General features: G+C 43.1%; 1 protein-coding gene across 1 annotated transcript in view; it reads left to right on the forward strand.

Annotated features, from left to right (window-relative positions):
- The window catches only part of MAGI1 (membrane associated guanylate kinase, WW and PDZ domain containing 1), a 285,863-nt gene extending 280,728 nt beyond the window's left edge, over window positions 1-5,135 (forward strand). Inside the window, 1 exon segment of the mRNA XM_031056336.1 lies at window positions 2,254-5,135. Coding sequence (XP_030912196.1) covers window positions 2,254-2,954 — 701 coding nt within the window. The 3' untranslated portion in view covers window positions 2,955-5,135.
- Window positions 5,136-20,614: the final 15,479 nt, after the last annotated feature.

A 20,614-nucleotide genomic window follows, 5' to 3' on the forward strand; every position in this document is an offset into this window, starting at 1 on the left:
AATGCTAACCACTAAACGTTCGTTCTCCAAGCAAGGATTTAATATACAGGGGTTGCACTACTGTAAAGAATATCCTTGTAACATTTGGGACTCCTTTCTCTCTTCGTTCTGTTCGCTGCAGTCGCAAATGGTTCCTCTAATAATGTTAAGTTCCAATATTTTTCTGACTTGATTGGAACGTGCTTCTCTATGAGGCTGTATATTTTTGTAATGAGTTTTGTACTTATTTTTAATGTTGTGGTCTCTGGTGGACTTTATTTTTCGTTGTTGTTTGATTGTTACTGTTTTTTCTATGACATTCTGTGTCGCTGTTCCAGCTGTCTTTTAGAATGGATGCTCTCGTTGTCTGGGTTATTGAATCACCTCTTAGATGTCTCTTTATGTCACAATAATAACAACTGCTGTCTTTGCAGCCTTATATTTGGGTGAAGCCTAGACAATCTGACTGGAAAAATAAACTTTCTTTATTCTAAGATAAAATATGAAGATTTTTCTTTCTTTCATCTTTATTATAGGGAATCTAAATTTTCTACTTTTCTCTTTCTCTTTCTCTTACTTTTCTTGGTGCTGGGCTCTTCCTTCCTCAGCGATGATACCTCCTAATATCGCTGCATGTATGAGAAATGACAAGCTCGGGGAGTCTTGCTTCTACCTTATGGGCCATAATCAAACTACGGTTTGTAGCTAAAATCAATATTAGGTGTTTTTGTGCTGTGGCCTAATTCCCTCACATTGCTTTTCTGCTTCGCTATATTCTATATGTACAGCAATTCATCCCGAACACCCTGCGTCCCCCAAATTGTAAGTACACTCACCACAGGACATGTTTGAACCTCGCTTGTACGTTGTGTGAGAGGCAGGTTGCCACAAGCCACGTGCTTACAGCCACAGGAAAGCAGCGTGGTTCCATCCCCAGCTGTGGCCTCAAAGTGCTCATAGAGCAAAACTGCCCGCATGTGAGTTGCAACATGGGTTTCACTTGGAATTCACAAAAAATCACAGCCCATGCACACACCAACCCTCCCAAGCTCAGGACTGGAAGTGCCATCAAATGGGAGACACTTGGCATGGTGGCAGGAGGAATGTAGAGTGTTTGGCTTGGTAGGAGGGAGGGCAAAAAGGAGAAAAAGAGGGGAAAAAAAATAATCTGTCCTCACAAGTGTTTGTGAGGGTTTTCAGTCATTGCCATCAGGGCATTCCACGTTAAGGTGGGTGTTGGGGTGCAAGTGTAAGGAAGTGGCTAATGCCAGCCAAGCTGCCACAAAGGAGTTACTTTAAGAAAGAAAACAATAAGCAAATAAATCAGCACTTGCATTAAGGCAGCACAGCTACTTTAATGTTTTTCATGTTTGTAATGAATCATTCATAAACATCCGTTACAAATGATGGGAGTAATTGTAGCTTAGCTGCAGCAAGGGCTGGGGTTTAGTTTGGATGTTCTTTTTCTACTTCTGCTTTGCAGTTTGTCTTGCAGAGGCAGCTCAGCTGTATTTTACCTCAAATAGTACATGAAAAATAATGAACTGGAGATTAGATTTGAATCAAAGCCATCCTACATATTACAATATCTTTCCATTGCTTTGATATGAAAAAATCATAACTACTGTCATCGTTGTTTGAATCATTGTGGCAAAACCAAAATCTAGCCTAGGACTTAACATGGTAGAACTAAGTGAGATTAAGCTATGCCTTAAATGAAATGGAAATGGCATGATTACAGTCTAATTCTCACACCTTCAAAATGTTATTTTACAAGGTGAAAACTTAATAATCAATTCTATTTTCTGTGCATTTTCTGCTATTTGAACCGAGGCCTCCCACACCTGGAAGGCAGTTCTTTATAATGTCTTAAAAGACAAAAATTGTTTCCTAAAGGCCCTCTTTATTGGAAGCTATTAAAAAAAGGCAGCTAACAACCTGAACTACAATGTTTTTTTTTTCCACTGGAAAGAATATAATATAACTGAACATTATGAATTGGGCTTGGGGAGAAATGTAAAGTGCCCCATGCCCAGAAGAGCATAAAGATGAGATCAGCTTGGACCAAAACATGGCTAACGATCAGAGCAGCACCAGTACTAACCTGTAACTCTCGTTGTTCACAGTTAAATTAACAAAAGCTTCGGTTAGCCTTCGCTGACTGCTTTAACAGTTGTTTGTTTTTGTCACTAATGAAGTCTGAAGAGTGCTAAGTGGTGTCACAGCACCACGGAAGGCATCAATACCAAACCCTTTGCTGTTATTTTCTTTCAGACCCCAGCAGTGACAGGAACAGTCCCGCCACAGGTTCACAAAATGTATCGGAAATGAAACCCGTGCCATCCGACCGACGGCAGCACCCATCATCGGAGTCCAGTTATCCACCAGACCTTCACAAATCATCACAACATGGGGACAAGCGGACTTACGTTAGAGACCTAAAAGGCAGCAGAGAGTTTAGCAGACATCCCAATGAACACCACACTTGGAATGGGACTTCTAAAACCAACGACCACGTGCCAGGCAGGAAGACAGAGAGGTCGCCGGAGAGGAGGCACGAAAGGCAGCCAGAGAGGGTGGTGGTGAACGGGCAGAAGAGGAGGTCTCCTGAAAAGCGCAGGGAAGGGACAAGGAGCGCTGACAACACTTTGGAGAGGCGGGAGCGACTTGAGAGGAGGAGAGACCTCTCTCCTGAGAGGCGCAGAGAGCGGTCGCCCGGCCGGCGGCGGCGGTCGCTGGAGAGACTCACGGAGCCCAGGAGATCCCCTGAGCGGAGAAGAGAGAGCTCCCTCGACCGAAGGGCCAAGTCGTCCGACCGGCGGAGGGAGAGGTCGCCCGAGAGACGGCTCAGGGAGGAACGAGTTGGCCACCGGGAGAGGGAAGAGCCCGGCTGGAGGCACGAGCCCAGCCGCAGGCACCCGCCCGAGCAGCGCAGGCGGCCCTACAAGGAGTGCAGCACCGACCTCAGCATCTGAGGGGCTCCCCGGGGTCCCTGTCGCCTTCCCCACAGCAAGGGAGCAGAGGAGAGAGTGGAACCAACCTGGCTTTCGCAGGCGACGAGACGTCCGCCACCTGCTGATCCTACAAACCGTTTATGCAGATGAAATCTTAAAACAAACAAAAAAAAAAGCATTGTGCCTGATGTATAATATTAAAGAAAGTATTTTTCAGTGTATTCTTTTTTTTTAATTACTTGCCAAATGTTGGTCCTAAAGGATTATAAAATTTTGTTTCTACATTCTTTGTAGATTTCTTAAAAATAATCCCTTTATTGGGCTACTTTCCCCCCCTCCCTAATATAGTAAATGGGGTAGCCAGTAATATAATATAGGCAAAGGATTTTATGACCAAGTTTGAATAATTTGATCCAGACTGTTCTCTAGTGACTCACTGCTACACTGTATGTAGAAAATTTTTTAAGGGTTGGGGGTGGGGAAGGAAGAAAATTGTTCATTTCAGTAGGAATGGAGCACTCCTGCTGAAGGAATTAAAAAGGAAAGAGACAAATGTTCCTAAAATTGCAAGAACTGTTTGAAGAGACTACTGTTTCAATGAAGGATATTTATAATAATAATAAAGAATTAAAAAAAAAAAAACAACCAAACCCACAACAGCACAAGACGATTTACAATAAGTAATTTGTAGTTTGTTCCATGAACAGTTTATACTTTCAGGCCCCCTGGACAGGATGCGCAGAGGCAGAAGGACTGGTCAGCACCATGCCTGTGTCACACGCTAACGTGGACTGTTGAGCTCTCATTAGCCTCAGCAACATGTAACGATGATCTGTCATTAAGGCAGCAGCCCTGCTCATCTCCCAGCTGTATATGGACAGCAACCCCAGCATGCATGGTATTGTGTATCTGCTTGGAAGCAAGGGGAGGGATTGGGATTCTGGGACAAGGCACAATGTGGTGGGAGCACAATCCCCCTGCTCGGAGTAGGTGTATTCCTTCTGCTCAGGCCAAAGCAGTGGGCTTTTATTTTGCCAAATTCCAAAAGCTCTCAATTCTTCTTGCTCTGTATTGAAAGGGTTGGTTTTTCGTTGTTTTACTGGTTCATCCTTACTGAGACAAAAGGAGTGCACTTGCTGGGGAGGGAAAACAAAAAAAAAATAAAAGAAAAAAAAAAGAAAAGAAAAAAGTATCAAAAGAAAATCACAGGCTAAAAGAGGCAATCAGTGGGACAACCTGGTTGTGGAAGCCTATCCGTACCTGATTATATGCTGTAAATTTGAGTCTAAGAACAGCAGCAAAAGAGAAACCTGCAAGTTTCTAAGTTGTATTTTAAAATTTGCAAGCTGTGTGGTAAGTCTGCTGTAGCATTGGTCTAAGATTTAATGGATTACTGCCTAGCTGAGCCAAAATGTTTGCCGTTACTGTTGGACCACTAAAGTAAACTGCTGCTTTTTCCAGTGCATTGGTGTGTACATGTATACTGACTCACATCCTCCATATGAACACAAAACCATTGCAAGTCTATCACTGTTGTTGCCATGGTACTGTAAAAACAAAACCAAGAAAGAAGATGGCCAATCATTGTGTGTACAGTTGAAATTGTAATTAATAGAGCCTGTTGGAAAAAAACCACAAAACTGTTGCCTTTTTCTTGTATAAAAGAGAATTTATGACAAAATTTAGGTGTGAGGAATGTGATTAAGTGTTTATATTTCTAAAAATGGAAAAAAATTTGATTCAGGGGATATATTTTAATGTAAACTGAATCAGGTATGTAAAGCTGTTTTAAAATGGGAGACTGTATCAGTAATTCTAAAGCTTTTGTTGGTTTGAAAATATCGTTTCTTTCTTCATGGTGGGCCTGCTTATGTATTATTAAGCACTTGTATGCAATCTATATTCTCCAGTCATCATTTCTTGCAACAAGCTATAGGCAAAATGCTCTTTTCTGTGTTGATGAAAAGCAGTATGTGGGCCAATCTTTTTTATAAAACACTATGCATATATAAATACTACATTGTTCATAGCTTTATTTGACTTAATTGGGTTTATACATAACACTAGGATGAGTAGATGTGGACTTACCCAGTAAGAGCTTCTTTCCTTGGAACAGACACTATGTATATGATGTAGCAACAAAGAAGGAGAAAGTCTGTGAATGCTATTTTTATTATCAAATAAAGTTTTCCATACAAAGCATGCATGCGAGTGTAGTGATAAGATAAAGGAAGAACCACATCTTAATGTTACTTATTCATCCCTGCCTAAATTAATAAAACCATAGGTTATGGTCACCAAGGGCCATCTATTAAATATGTATTAATCATCCATTAAATATATATTATCATTTGACAAGCCTTAAAGTAAAGTTACCCAGTCTTCCAGGATAGAAATTTTTCCCCTAAAACAGTCAGAAACAGAAGGTTTAGGTGAAGCAGGATCTGTAATTGTGTCTGAGGTTTCTGTCATTGATTCTTCATAACACATAAGCACGTGTGACCAGAGAAAATCAAGGCAGCAACTGCTCAGTGGAAGTTGTTGGTGCCATAAATATATATATATATATATATATATATCACATATATATATATATAGCACATATATATATATGTATATGTGTGTTTGTATGATGTAAGTGTATATATACATATACACACAAATACGTATATATATATATATAGGTCTCCCATCTCTTAGTTCTTAAAATGCAGAAAGACTTTCAAGGTTAAAAAAATGTTTCTATTACATAGATTTTTTAAAACAATTTTTAAATCTTGCATAGTTTAACAGGCTCCACTCATCTGTTTACCTGAAACTTCAGGCAACCTGCTGGGAGTCCTGGCAGCCAGAGAGAGTCAATGGTGAAGGATTTGTATTTCCAGTCACAGGGATTTGTCTGGTGCAGCCTGAGTCCTTAGGGGTATGGAAGGGTCACCGAGAAAGTGTTTGGATATTTTAAATTTTAATCTCTTATGTTGATCAATGCCTTTTTTACTCTGAATCTATTTGTAGTGGTATACATTGGTTATGCATTTGCACCTTCTGCTGTTGCTACTATTTTTCTTCTCCTTCTTCATGTTATAATTTAAATGATCTTACATAGGTGAGTCTCAAGCTTTGGAAGTGTTGAGTCTCAGCTAAAGATATTACATAGATAATTCCAAAATTACAGAAACATTTAATTTAAAAAATACTGCAAGTTGCAAAAAACAAATTCAAAATGCCTTTTCAGTGGTGGCATCCTTTCTAGTGCTTCCAAACCCCCTGAGAGCTGGAGCCCTGCTGTGCAGCATGAGCATTGCAGTTCCATACTCTGTGGTGCAGCCTTAGTCACTTTAATTAATTCCAGCCTTAGTTTTGACCAGAAAATATTTTTCAAAACTTCTAAAAATGAAAAGAACCTCTTTTTAGATTGTAACTTGGCTCCTGTTTTGTCAAACAACATCCTACAACTGTGAAGCTGCCAAGAAGATGAATTAGAGTCTGTTTCTTATGAAGAACTGGGAAGTTTCTGAAGTGGTACGTGAAAAATCTCTGCAAATTCATTTTGTTAGGGTTTGGATTTGTTTTGGGGTTGAGTTTCACACCTTTTATATCAGTCAGACATGATCAAGTTCCTGAGCAATCAGCATGCTTAGTCCTGCCATTTGCATTGATGAATTCCAAATTGTGAAAGTTTTGACTGCAGAGGGATTGTTCAGCCAACATGGGGAATTATGTGGGGTTTGATCTCTTTGGTTAGTCTTGCACAAAACTTCTGGGTTAACTGAGCTGCATTTGCTGCCTTTATACATTTTTACTCAGTTCACTCCTTGAATATTCATCCCTTGGCATTGGAGCCAGTGTTTTATTTAATAGTGATCTTGTGTTAAACCATCTGCTGTAATATGCTTGTTTTATCACTGGAGTAGTAATTATAGATACTGTTCTCCTCCTCACTTTGATACCTTTTGTTGCAACAGGCTTTCAGCTCTGTCTCTTGGCTGACTGTTCTGCTGAAGAACATTATAAATGGCTCATAATATGTTCAGTTTTTTGGCTCTCATAAATAGTACCAAGAAAAGATGTCATTTATGACTCACTGCTGCCATCTGTAAATGTGTGCCTGTTAGGTCTTTGGGATTGTATTTTCTTAAGATTTATTTCTAAAAAAGGAAGAGTGGGAACTAAAAAAAGTATCCAAATTTGCTTTGTAGTTGCTGTAAATCTCGTGAGTCTGAGATGATGCCAGTTTCTGTTTTGGATGTGATGCTAATCCATCAGCATCCCTTCCTGGTATATAATGAAGAGGCAATAAAATGTCACCCAGATGGAAATGTTGGGGTTTCAGGACAGAGAGGAGTATAAAATGCATGGTGCCATAAGGACTGCTGCTCAATGAATGTAGAAATTCAGTGATTGGGACTGACCATGAAAACCTGAGCTTCCATTCAGAGATTTATTTTTTTCCCCCCAGAATTTAAGGCATACTGTTCCTGAATTCCTGTGTCCAAATTCTCTATAAATACCCCAAGCATATCCTACAAAATAGGGTGCAAATGCCATTAACATGCAGTGAGGTTTATGCATGAATTCAGCCTCAGGCAGAGTTTTTCCCTGTATTTTGGCAGAGTTTAGACTTTCATATCTGGGTCTAGAGGCACCAGGAGATGAGCTCTGGCAAGTCAGCAGAAAATAATGCCCTGGCCCTTCTGCATGCATGTCAAACATCTCTGCACAGCCCCATTTTGGTGATAATGTGAGCTGCAGTGATGTGCTCTTCACTGAAGCAGCAGAGATGAGCACCACCATCCATGGTGCTGACTGGACAGATGAGGAGCTCCTACCCTCAGCAAATCTCTGGCAGCACGTGCCTTGCAAATCCTCCTTTCAAGGAACAGTCTGATCCTCAAGATGCTGAAGTTGGAACGGGGGTGGTTTCATCTCCTTGAGAAGTCTCATTAGCTTTAATTTTTGCAGCAAAGAGTTTCTTAAAAGAGAACTTCTGAGGAGGTTTTGCTGCAGCAGGAGGGAGAGGTCATACTCAAGCAAATCCAAATTGCTGGCATTGAGCCTCAGCCAAGGTTCTTTTGGTCCATTCTCTGATGTGACTTTGGTGCTGACTATAAGAAAGAGTCAGGCTTATATGGAATGGGAATTCCATTTTGCTTATGCAGATTTTGTAGACCAGGGTTCATCTCTGCCCCAGTGTCATCTATGACCAGTCTTAAATTTCCTTTCTTTCATTTACATTTGCAAGAAATTTCAGTCTTCAGGTTTTTTGTGTGTCACTGGCTGTTCAGGCTCATGTGACATCACCTCACATCTGCTGTGGGCTAAGGGCATATGTGTGCATATAGTGGGATGTATGGCTGAGCTTAGCTGCATCAATTTGTTGAGTCAGGAAAGCAGGATGGTGAGGCTGTCCCTGCAAGCCTGGTGGCTCCTGTTCATATGAATGAAATTTTGAATTAGCTGCCTTGCTTCTTTCTAAGGATAGTCAGAAATAGGAATGTCTGGAGGAGGAAGTTGGCCGAGGCTCATTCCATATGTGCTAAAGAAAATATTGATTGGATGTGGAAGCAGCTTGGAGAGCTTCTTGAGAACTCGGGCTTTTGTTCCATATAAATGAGCAGGGTTTTTTCCTCATTGTTTCTCAGTAAATTCTTCTGGATCCTGTTTTTTCTTCTGAGACTCCGGTTTGCTTCAGGGACCCACAGGCAACTTCTTTCCTCTCTGTTTGATCCAACAATTGTTGCCACGGCTTTGAAGTGTGGAGTCTGCTGGCAAAGCCTTTGCCTTTGTGACCTCTGAACTGCAGTTGTGTAACTCAGGGCTGACTTCCAAGGACACGAGGCAGTTTCTCTGCTGTACACTACAGCAGACATGGTCAGCACGTCCTCCTCCTACCCCTCTGTGGAAACAGAGGTCCTGACCACAGGCATGGAGAGCTGAGGAAAAGCCAAGAATCACCCTCTGAAGGTGCACCCAAGCATCATGTCCTACTGGTTTCCAGATGTGACATAAAAACTAAAAGAAGTCATTAAATTTTGGGGGCTGATTCACAGTACTCGAGTTCATTATTCTGTGAAATTATTTACTGAATGGTTAGAAGATGTTTAAAGATTCCCGTGCACATTATTTGCATGGTAACAACAGAAAGAGAAAAAGAAAAGGCCATAAAAATATTCATGGCATATGTTTTCTTGTTGCTTGCTGAGGATGCATCAGACATCTGTTTTCCATCTCTAATCCCTACTCTAGTTGAAATGATAACCTGATGAGACAGGTGTTTTTAGACAAAATGCTGGGGATGTCAACATGAAATCATTTTGCTGGAACCTCAGAGAAAAAGTCTAAAGCAGTTCTTCATTGGTCCTTGAAAAGTACTGTTTTATAAAAGTGGTACTTCATGTCACTTAATATACATTTGCAAACCTGAAAAAGATTTAATTCTTCATAAAAGAAAGAACTGACTGTGTCTTCCTAACGTGCCCTGACTCACATGGGCCCGGTTTGTTTTTTAACCTCTGACTGATTACCCAGTTTGAAAGTTGACTGCCACTGGATTACCTTGTGCTCTTGGGACAGCTTGGGACAGAAGTCTTCAGCTTAATTGTGCAATAACAATGCAAAAATATGCAAATATGTAAACTATAAATGGCTCTGAAGTGCTTCAAGTGACAGCACACACGGTTTTGATGTTGGGAGCATGGCACAAGCCTGTGTGAGGGACCCTGTACCTGCTGGGCACATCCCTGCCTGGTGCCTTCCATCTCCCACACAGCTGGAGCATCTGGGCCTTGGGGGAAGCTGAGCTGTATTTATTCCAGCACTCAGCACTTTGGGCTGGTAGGCACACAGCTCTGCTTCACTCCTGAGTGCATGTCTAGGAGCATCCCAAACCAGAAATGAGTTTTCCTTCCAAAGACCTCCAGGTGAGGATTGCTTCCTTTTGCTGAGAGCAGTGGTTAACACTGCCATCACCTGTGGCAGTGCATCAACTCAAGCATTTTACCCTGAAATTCTGCCTATCCTAGAGATTAATCTTGGTTTGTAAGTAATATTAATGATTGTCGCTTCTGTTATTGCATTGCTTCAGCATATTGTGAAAATCCATATCCCTCTGCTTGCTGAGGATTTCATTCATCTGCCTGACTTCTTATTCTAATCATGACTTAATAAAGAGAGACCTTTCTAACACAACTTCATGGCAGTTACAGATTATTAATCCTTTCTATGACTGATGTGTTTTACAGCACTGAAGTTTCATGATTTTTTTTGCATCAGAATTTCTTTTTAAAAAGGATGCACTAGAATCCATTGAGCCAAAAATAGACACATGCTGTCTTCAGGTTTAGGTGTACTTTACTCCCTGTTCATTGTGGAAATGATCCATAAGGATATCTGTTCAGGAAGAAAAATCAAATTAATTTCAAAGTGTTAAGTAATTAGACAAGTAGACTGATAAGCTTATTAGAAAATGTCCATCTGCTTGTTTGCAGTTCTCTGCAATATGAGGTTTGATTTGCAGTATTTTTTCATAAATATACTTTTTCTACTTTGTGTTACTCAGTTTGCCTTCCTACCTGAAATCTATAGCTGCTAAAGCCTGATGATTTATATCACTGTCTTGTTGTATCTCTTTTGATAAAGTGGCATCAAGTTGATTCCTTTATTTTCGGCATGTTCCTTTATTTCCAGCATGCGCTTTGTCTTTATCATTTTTTACTGCAAAGCAGAACAATTCATTCTTTCTCTGTCTCTGGTTCCTACAAGGTCTTTTGCTAAAGGCAGGATGTTGTGAGGTTTTGGGCTTCATTTATCACAGCAGAATTGCATCAACAGTTTTGCAGCAAAATGGAGAAGATGGGTAAACAGTGAAAAGCTGAAGCAGCAGATTTCATACACCAGGCTATTAGCAAAAACTGATTTTCCAATTTTGCACAAAAACAGAGCAACTTTTGTTTGTGTGTAGTCCTGCCAAACCCACATTAACTGTATTTAATTTGATTGCTTGGAGTCCAGATGAAAATCCTTTTCAAATAATTAGTTGAGTGTAATCATGGAGATCCTGATTCCCAAAAATGCCTTGCTGAGGAAAGCAGAGAGGCAGACGCCTGAGACTTGCAGAAGTCAAGGGACATAATCATTTAATTAAGAGCCTTCCTGAGCAAGGTCAGGAATGTTCATAGGAGTTAATGATCAGTATTCTCTCAACCTATGCCAGAAACAACACCGCTTGCGGTCTACTGATTAATGGTTTTCGTGGCTTCCTGTCCTTGCCTTTTTTTCTTGAGCACTCTGACAAGGATCTCCATGTCTGGGACTTGTTTCACATGTGCTATCAAGTGGCAGTGCCCCTCAGGAGCACATTCAAAACGTGGTTGTGGCTTTGTGTCCCATTGCTGTCCTCTTGCTCCACAGGAAATTGCTCTCCAGGAAGCTTTCCTCACATTTCTTTGCTTGCTCTGCTTTGTGGTGCTCGAGTTCTCGAGAGCAGAAAATGGCACTACACTGGGGGTATCCATTCGTTGAGCTATACTGGGTGAGAGGAGCACCTCTTCTCCCTTATGATCACTGGTAGCAAGTATTTGGAGGATTTCTGTTTTGCCACAGGTTCTTACAGTCTCTATTCCAGGCAATGCTCCCATCCCTGCCATGGTGGAATTTCATAGCTCAGCCTCAGGTGTGTTCTCAGACTCAGGGGACACATTAACATCTTGGGTATCACCAGATCCCAGCTGAGGGGCTTCAGTACCATCTGAAGGACATAGACCAGGATGCTGTGCTGCCCTTACCCTCAGTAAAGCTCTCTGCACTGTCAGTGAACACAGTTTTATATTGAAATTATGATGCTGAAAAACAGAAATACCCAGAACTATGTGGGTGATTCAAATAAAATAGTGTTTAGTGTTTCCATAGCAAAGAAGTAGTTATGTACTACATAATGTTCTAGAGTTAATAAAGAATCAGGAGAAGCTGAAGTTTGAGTATTTTCTGTGGTGGAAGTGAACCAGCAATGGTAAGGGGAAGGCAGATGTTGAAACAAAGATAAAGCCAAGTGCACAAAAATCCATTTTCTTAAAACCAGCACACCAACAAAAAAGGCTTGTCAGAATGATAGTCAGGCTAGCATTTAGCTCTTGATGACTAAGTTAAGAACAAAAAGACTGAAAAAAACAAGCAATAAGAAAAGGTAAGCAACTTAAAAGAGATTTCCACTCAAAAATGTTTTCCATTTTTTTTTAAATTTTGTTAAAATGTTAATCTTTGAAAAACCACATTTTCCTATAAGCATGTAAAAAACCAAAAAACCCCACCCTAAGCATCCCACCCCTCAAATGTAACCATGTTTTTCCTCTCTTGGTACATCCATAAGAAGATCTGGCATTGGACATGTTCCAATGTAGTGTGAGCATTAAAGTAGCAGAGAATACTGAGGAAATAGGGAAAGCCTCAGACTGCTTTCCCCCACACGCTGTGGTGTTCTTTCTTTGCATATTTAGCAGGGTTAAAACTAGGTCAGAGTTGCCCTGCCATGTGCTGAGGCTGTGGCTGTGACATTAGCCCGGAGCTGCCTCTGGCTGCTGTCAGTTTGCAGGGCTGGTGGAGCCAGCCAGCCTGATCTTCCTCTTGCAGACCATGGATAAACCACAGTGAGTCTGCAGAGGCAGCAGGAGGGCTGGGGAGGGATGGAGAAAGCCTGGGCCAAGTACTTGCAGATGCCTCAAGAACCAGCAGAACATTGATGGTGAAACCATGGCCAGGAAGGAGCAGAGGGCTCTGTTGGAGGAACAATGCTCACCCTCAGGGCACAGGGCCTGGATGGCAGCAGGGCTCATGGCTGTGGAAAAAGGAGGCTTTCATGCAGCCAAAAGCTTTGTCATTGACGTGGACTGGGTGGGGGACAAGATGTGTGGGCAGGGATGCTTGGGTTAAATGCAGCTCTGCCTGTCAAGCACCTCATGTCCCCTAACTGAAGGAAAGCAGGACACATTTCTTCCCCGTATGATACCAAGAGCACATCAGCATGCAGCTGCTTGCCATCATTTGGTGCCCTTTTTGCTTGAGCCAGGGACTGAGCCCTGAGCCAAGTGTCAGCATCAGAGGGGATGAAATGGGCTGTGCTAGAGACATGGGATGGGATGGGATGGGATGGGATGGGATGGGATGGGATGGGACAAGAAATGGGGTGTGCTAGAGGCATCAGTGCCTTCAAAAAGTTGGGCTCCAGCTGTCAGGGAAGGGCTCTTGCCACCAATGTTGGAGGCAGCCCAGTTCCAATGGAGCCTGTAGACCAGAGGGTCCCAGTGGAAGTTCTGAAGGCAGAAGAAGACAGGACCAGCCTAGATGGGAGCAGTCCTCATCTCTTGTGCTGCTATTATCCTTTTATCCTAGGAGAGGCAGAATATTTCACTGGGGATATTGAAACCATTCTGGTTTTGTTGTAGAAATGGGCTCTTAGGCTTGGTATCCAAGCAGGGGCTGGCTCTGAGAGTCCCCCTGGGTGACACACCCTGTGCTGGGGAGAATTCACCGTCTCCAGCTCTGCAGCACCCATGTCCCCTGGGGCAGCTGGGTCAGGCACCCACTGGGAGAACTGGTGGTGAACCTGGGGCCAGGGTCAAGCAGAGCAGGAGCTTTCAGAGACTTTCCAGCTGGGAGCTGAGCAATAGCTTCCAAAAACTGAGGATGCAAATCTCAGTGCCCTCCCAGCCAGCTGCAGTGTGCGGTGCAGCTCAGGACTAAGGAGATTTGGAGGAGAGGATTTTCTACCAGAGCAGATGTATCTGGCAGCAGTAGATATGACAGTCCTGGGCAGATTCTCACTTTGAATGTGCTGGTTGCTGTCAGGAAACAGACACCTGCAGTTTGTTTTGTGTGCATGCACACATGCAGGTGGTCCCCAGTTTCCCTCCAGGATTTCCTGCATGCTAAACCTGGCCAAAGACTGTCAGGTTTTTTTCCACCACCAAACAAGTGAATCTAAGGGGTTCCTGGAATCGAGGTTTGAATGCATCAGATAACCTGCCCTTATCTAAATGCAATCTGTTGGGTTCTCCTGGCTCTAGGCAGCAGCTCAACCCTGGGGTGCCCTTCTCACCCCAGCAGCCCTTTCTGATAAAGGCTGCTTGTCAGATAAATGCACTGTGGGTGAAGGGAGAGATGGCTTTTCCAAAGTCTGGACTCCTTTGGCTGGGGGTGGTTTTCCCACACCATTTGTGTCAGTCCAGCATTTGAAGAGGGTGTTTCAGCCTGTGATTTGGCCATGGGAAGTGGGAGTCAAGGTGAGCAGGAGCTCTTTAGTCACTGGGCATAGAAGAGGGGAAGACAGATGGGCTGCCAAAAGCCACGGTGAGTTCAGTGTGCAGCAAGGCTTGTCACAGGCACTGGTGGCCAGCACAATTCAACCCCTCTGTGATCCCACTGGGGGTGGGGGCACTGGAGGATGCCAGGGGCAGTTGTGCAAGTCAGAAACCCATCTGCACAGGAGACAGACTTCCAGAAGCACAAGAAAGTTCTGGTCCTTCTGGAGCTGGCCTGCAGACCGTGTCCCTGGGGCGGTGGGGGTAAATCTCCCATTGTGTTGGGGATGGGGGTGGCATGCTGGATGCTCCAGGGAATATTATAACTGAAATTCTTTATCAAGCACACACATGTTTATCTTGGAGAACTTGAAAGAGTTATGAATCCACTGAGTGCATGTCAGGCTGGGGTGGAGAGCCCAAGAACAATGATTGCTGTGGCAGGCAATATATTATGGCTGGCTTGCCAGCTTGGAAAGTGAATGCAATTATTCTTTGTGTTTGCTTTAGCCAGGGATAAGAGACTGTTTTGCTTTCTCAGGTGTTTTTGAGTCTTTTAACTCTGCCTTTGTCTTGCTGGGTTTGGGAATTAGCTTCTAAGTGTTTGTGCATTCCTCCTTCTCAAGCTGGAGGTTATTTGTGTTTGTGTGGAATGAAGAAGGTTTTCTGTATGGGATATTACCTCATGCTCCCTTAATTGCTTTGCTGCTGCTGCAGTTTTGGAGGGGAAGTGGCACAAAGAAGATGAAGCAGCATTTCTGTTTGAGAGGAACAAAACCCAAAAGTGTGCTGTTTATTTAAGAAGCTGTTGCCAGGCTTGTGAAATCAGCCTTGCTTTGTATAGTTCTCCTACTGCAAGAGAGGAGAATAAAAAGAAAGCGTTCCAGTTCAGGGTAAAGGACTAAAGGGCAAGACCTGAAAAGGAGACAAATATGTCCAAACTGTGGCATTCAGAAAACCACAGTGGCAAAAAATTTGTCCCCTCTTCTTGCATAAGCTGTCACCCTGCTCATGTGGCTCTCTGCTTCTAGAGCAGAATTGCTTTGCATCTGGCCAGCTCAGAGCTGGGGCATGGAGCATAAGTCTGTCAGTCCTCATCCATGCAGCCATGCCCTTAGTGTGACATTATTGCCACATGTGCAGCTGGTAATAATTTTTTGGGGGAGCATTATTGAGTTTGACATTGACATAGCAAGGATTTTGTAGGATATCTCCAGACTTTGTTCCTGCAGGGAAAAGGAACCATGCTGTAATAATTCACCATCTGATTTACCTAGAGATGTCACATAATATTCCCTCTAAATGGCCTGCATGAGTAGAGATGGGTAGAGAGAGATATTTTTTTGTTTCTTAATTCACTGGGAATAATTCATTGCCTGACAGCTGTGCTGGTGCCATGAGTAGGTGCATCCCTCCAAGACAAGCCCTGACAATCCACTCAGCACCCACTTTGGCTTCACAGCATCTGTGCTCTTGTAGTGTCTCTGTTATGCAACCTCTGGGCCTCTACCCACAGTCTGTTGACATTCATTTATTCATTTGATTTCATCCTCACAAGCAGAGACCGCTGTCATTTCCACATTACAGAGGGAGGCTGGGAACATGTTGACACAAGGCTTGGGCTCATGTCTGTGCTCAGAGAGCAGATGGGGAAAGCTCTGTGCTCATCAAGGAAAAGAGGGTATTTAAGGACATCTTCCCTCTGTATAGAGGCTCTGCTGGAAGAGATGATCAGAAGTGGACTTGGTTTCCTTGAGACAGGTCAGAATGAACATTTTGTCCTGTTTTTGCAAAATAACATTCCGGTTTATATGGATGGGAAGAGGCAATAGCTTTGCAATGGTCAGTACAAACGACCCAAATGCTCTGAATATCTGAAAAATTCATTGAAAAATGAATCTGAAAGGCCAAGCAAGAAGAAAATTGCTCTGGATCCTCCAAAAGACCTGGGAGCCAGTCTCCCTTGGTGAAAATTAGTAAAAACACTGGAGCACTTGAAAATGGCACTCCCAGCTCTGCAAAAGAGTGAGGAAGCTCCAAAGTCCTCACAAAAGGCAAATTTTCAAGTCTCTTTTCCCTATAGCTTCGTGTCTAGAAGCACCCTTTGTTGTGTGAGGAATGGACAGCTTGCAGTAAGCACACAAAAAAGATTTAAAAGTGATTTTTGGACTGGATGGTTTCATGTTTGACCAGGACTCTTGGGAGTGGACTGGATAGCTCTTACCTGAATTCTTCCTGTGCTCATCTGTCCAGCTAATGCTCTTCTATCAGTCCATATCCCCCACATGTGTCTCCCCCATTGCCAATTTGATCTGTCAGCTTGACACAAGAACTGTGGTGTGGATAAATTTCTCATTTGTATTACAGGATAAAACCTGCTTTTTAATTCTGCCATTTGGAGAGGAGAGTAAAGGTGGATAAAACTCTCCTTAAAAGGTGAGACCAGCAGGTGCCATTTCATTTTCTGTGGTTGTCTGCTGGTTCTGGAGAAAATGGATCTTGACTGGGAGACAAAACCAAGGAATTGGTTTTTCACCTATGGAATTCACCTATTGAGTAATATTCTACAGGTGAGAAAGGTTGCAGTGGTCAGGGAAAAGAGGCAGTTTCTTGATGCAAAATGCAGGTCACCTGGAAAGCCTGACTTTAACCTTAGAAGATCTTCATTTGACCTCCTGTCACAAACCAACCAAGGCTCTGAAATGATCCACTTTACCTCCTCACAGGTAATAATCCTGCCTCCCTGTAATTTTTATCCAAAGTAGTTATGCTGTAAAAATGTGATGACTGCCTCTGCAGCACTCACCTGCTTCTATAATGGGATAATTGCAGTTAAAGCTAATGTGGCTTTAATTTCATACTATTATTGGATTGCTGGTAGGTAAATATACAGGAGATGGTCTAATAAAGCAATTTGAAATCTCCCGCAGTGAGCTGTTGGAAGGACTTATCAACCACGAGCGAACAGCACAGTCTTAATAAATATTTGCAGAATTGCTAGAGAGGAGATGAAGAGGGGAGCTAAAATGGGATGGCTTGTCCCTCACTTTGGGGCTTTGACAAAAGCTCAGGGCTTGGGCTCAGCCTGGGGCCAGCACTTCTGCTATGCTGCTGATGCAAGGCCCAGGAACTGTGGCTCCCAGTCCCCACTCTGCCAGAGATGGCTGCTCCTGAAGCCAAGTGACTCTTGTGTCACCACAAGCGAGGCCAAAATCATTCCCTTTCCTCCTGCTCTGGAAAGGCATTGATAAGAAATGTTCTTTGAGCGCCTGTGAGTGTTGGATGCTGCCAAAATCCTTGTTGACATCTCCTGGGCTGACTGAGGACCAAACTGAGTGCTCAGCAAGCTTGGACTTTATATCCTCTTCCACTAATGGAGAAAAATACCGATTTCTTGGTCTGCCTTGCATGGTTTGACATAAAAGCTGAGCTGCTGTGTTCCTGCCCTGTGTCTCCAGGCATGAAGGCTGGTGAGGAGCAGCACCTGGTCTTTCCTCTGAGGGGTAACTCATCAGGGCAATTACAGGAGCTGTCTCCACACAGGTAAGAAATGAGCTCTTTGTCCTTTTAGTCCTTCGCTGGGTGTCTTTTGTCCATGGCTCTTTCTTTCTGCTCAAGGATTCTTTCCAGCACTGAAAGAACAAGCTGCTTTTTTCTTTTTCCTATCATTCAATTTCTGCTTCACTCCCCTCATTTGGAAAGAAGGGGATGCAGAACAATGCTGGATCTCCAGCTCTCTGGCATTCTTTGATTTCCCATATTGTCCAAAAACTCTGTCATCTCAGTCAATAGCCTACTCAGCCCTTCAGCCATGCAGGGAGCATCAGCTCTCTTGTTAGTCTTCAGACACTCAGTTCTTTACTCTGTTTTTGCTTTTCATTTTTATATCTGGCTTACAGCCATATTTTTCACCTTATGGAAATCCTACCCAGTGTGTTCAGGTCTTAGTGGAGATACATGCTGTTTGTCAAGCAGCCTCTCCAGCTGCTTTCCTTCAATTCATCTCTGCTTAGAATTCAGCCCCTGACTTTCATACCAGGTAGGATTGCAGCAGCCAAATCCTGCCAGATTCACATGTTAAAATTCTGTATCCCATGAACGTGGAAATAATTTAATAGCCCTGAATATGGGGGAAGTACAGTTTCTTCTGCAGGGGATGGAGTTTTGACTCTGATTAAGCTCCTAAAGATAGTGTTACTATACTTTGGTAATGAATTTTTGGATAAACAAATTATTTTAGACTAATATTTGCAAAGAAAGAAGTTCCTTTATTTACATTTATGCATTGTGGCTCAAGTATAGGATAACCAATTCCATCTCTCCACTTAATTAATGCTCACAGGGCAGCACCTAGGGATGCCCAGCAACAGGGAATATGACATTTGACTCAGCAAATGGAAAAGTCACGGTGAGAAGTGATTATTGTTATTTAAAAATGCAATTACTATTTGGCCCAGGGCAGGTTTGGATCTCCTATGACTGCTGAGGAGATGCAGGCTGGACATAAAAGGCACTTGATGCTGCCTGTTCTGGGTAATGTAAATGTTTTGTGACTTCTCTCACCTTAGCAAAAGTGCAGTGCCAACCTGTTACAGGAGCTTTCTCAATCGCTCTGTAACAACAGTTCCACTGTTGCCTGAATATGCACTGTGGCCCTGCCTTCACCCCACCCCTGCCCTCAGAGCTCTTGACATTAAAAGCTATTGATGGATGAGCTCGTTTTGACTTGTCTTGAATCCACTTGAAAATTACGTGTTTGAGAGTTCAGTGCTGATGTGCCTGAGTTCACGTGCTGAGGGAGAGGAGGATGCTGGCAGAAGGGGAAGGAATTCCAATGGGAAAAACAGTTGGAAGGGAGAGAAATGTCTCTCCTCACCACCTCAAGACCCAGCTGGTGGGAAAGAATCAGAGGCAGAGCTGGGAATGGAAAATGCAGTACAGATGGGGACGGGAGGGAGGCATGTATTTGGCTTATTCCTGAAGCTGTACTTAGCAGTGGATTTTCTTGTCTGAAAATTAACTTAGTTAAGAAAGCGAAATCTGTCTTACAAGGAAAAATATCTGTTGTACATGTGATGGGCTGAAAAAGATGATGAACTCGATCTTATGTTTCAGACCATGGAAACTTAGGGATTTGACTTTTTAAAGAAGTCATGTCCTCCCTCCCCACCTTTCCTACTCTGCTCTCTCAGCTCAGGCATATGGAAGAACAGGATTAGCACAGACACACAATTCTGACTGACATGGAAGAGGCAGTTTTCACCTCAAGGGAACTGAAAAATATCATCAGGCACACGTTGGATTATATAAGGTCAGGTGCTGTGTAAGACTGCACTGATCCCTGCCACGTGCTGAGGGCCCATCCACTCCCCCAAAGGGCTGGGGAGATCAGCAGAGGGGGCTTAGGAGAAGTTAAGATGACATAAATTAATCTCATATTGCTTTCAGCATCTCTTCCAGCATATGAGCTCCCTCTCAGCACCATTTATTAGTATTAATACCTGCTCCACTCCTTGCATCACATCTGGATGGCTCGCAGGATATAATAGAGGACAGGAAGGATTTCTCTGTCTCCACTCCACTGGTCAGGAGCTGGCTGCTCTATTTGAGCCATGCTTGCTCTGATGGTAATTTGTAAGCCTTTGCTTGAAGCACTGCCACCAAGTCAGCTGTACAAGCAAAGCTGATCTGAAATCCAAGTCCCTGATAAATCACTTCAATGCTGACCTAATGAGGTCTTCATGACAAGAAGATTTCTGCTGTGGCTCATTCAACAAGCTATTTTTTATTTTCTATACCGGTGGTAAGGACTGAAGAAATGGTTTCACACAGAAAAAGGAGGAGCAATGGCACTTTGTGAGATTAATTGGTGACTCGATTGGTCTCACTGTCAAACACCAGATGTTCTGGCTTTTGTAAAAAAAAAAAGGCTTAATTTAGATTTACTTCATTAGCTGCTGATGTCACTGCATTCCACCCTATTCAAATAATTGATAAGATTTCTGTCTTTCCTTCCCAAGAGACTAATTTTCCTCTTTGAATTAATTATGAAAGGTTGATTTGAGGAGGACTGGGACAAAAATCTCTAACCTTCCTTTCCTTCTTCCCTCCTTGTAGAGGAGAGTGTATCAGGGAAGGTCTGGACCCACATGACTCATGGATAGGGGAGCAATGCCAGCCCTGTGGGGCTCCTCAGCCCATGCCCTGTGCAGAAAACCTCCCTCCTAAAGCAGAGCTGAGGTGAGGGACCAGCACAGCCTCTGGTGATGCTGCCACTCCCCACTCAGCACAGGGGAGTGAGTCTGCAGCAGCACATCAGCAGTGCTGAAAACAATGCTCCAGCACTGTGCCTAGGGCTTGAAGCACCAGCAAACAGTGTCAGAGTCTCTT

Source organism: Geospiza fortis, unplaced genomic scaffold (assembly GCF_000277835.1).
Source record: "Geospiza fortis unplaced genomic scaffold, GeoFor_1.0 scaffold70, whole genome shotgun sequence".
Classification (NCBI taxonomy): domain Eukaryota; kingdom Metazoa; phylum Chordata; class Aves; order Passeriformes; family Thraupidae; genus Geospiza; species Geospiza fortis.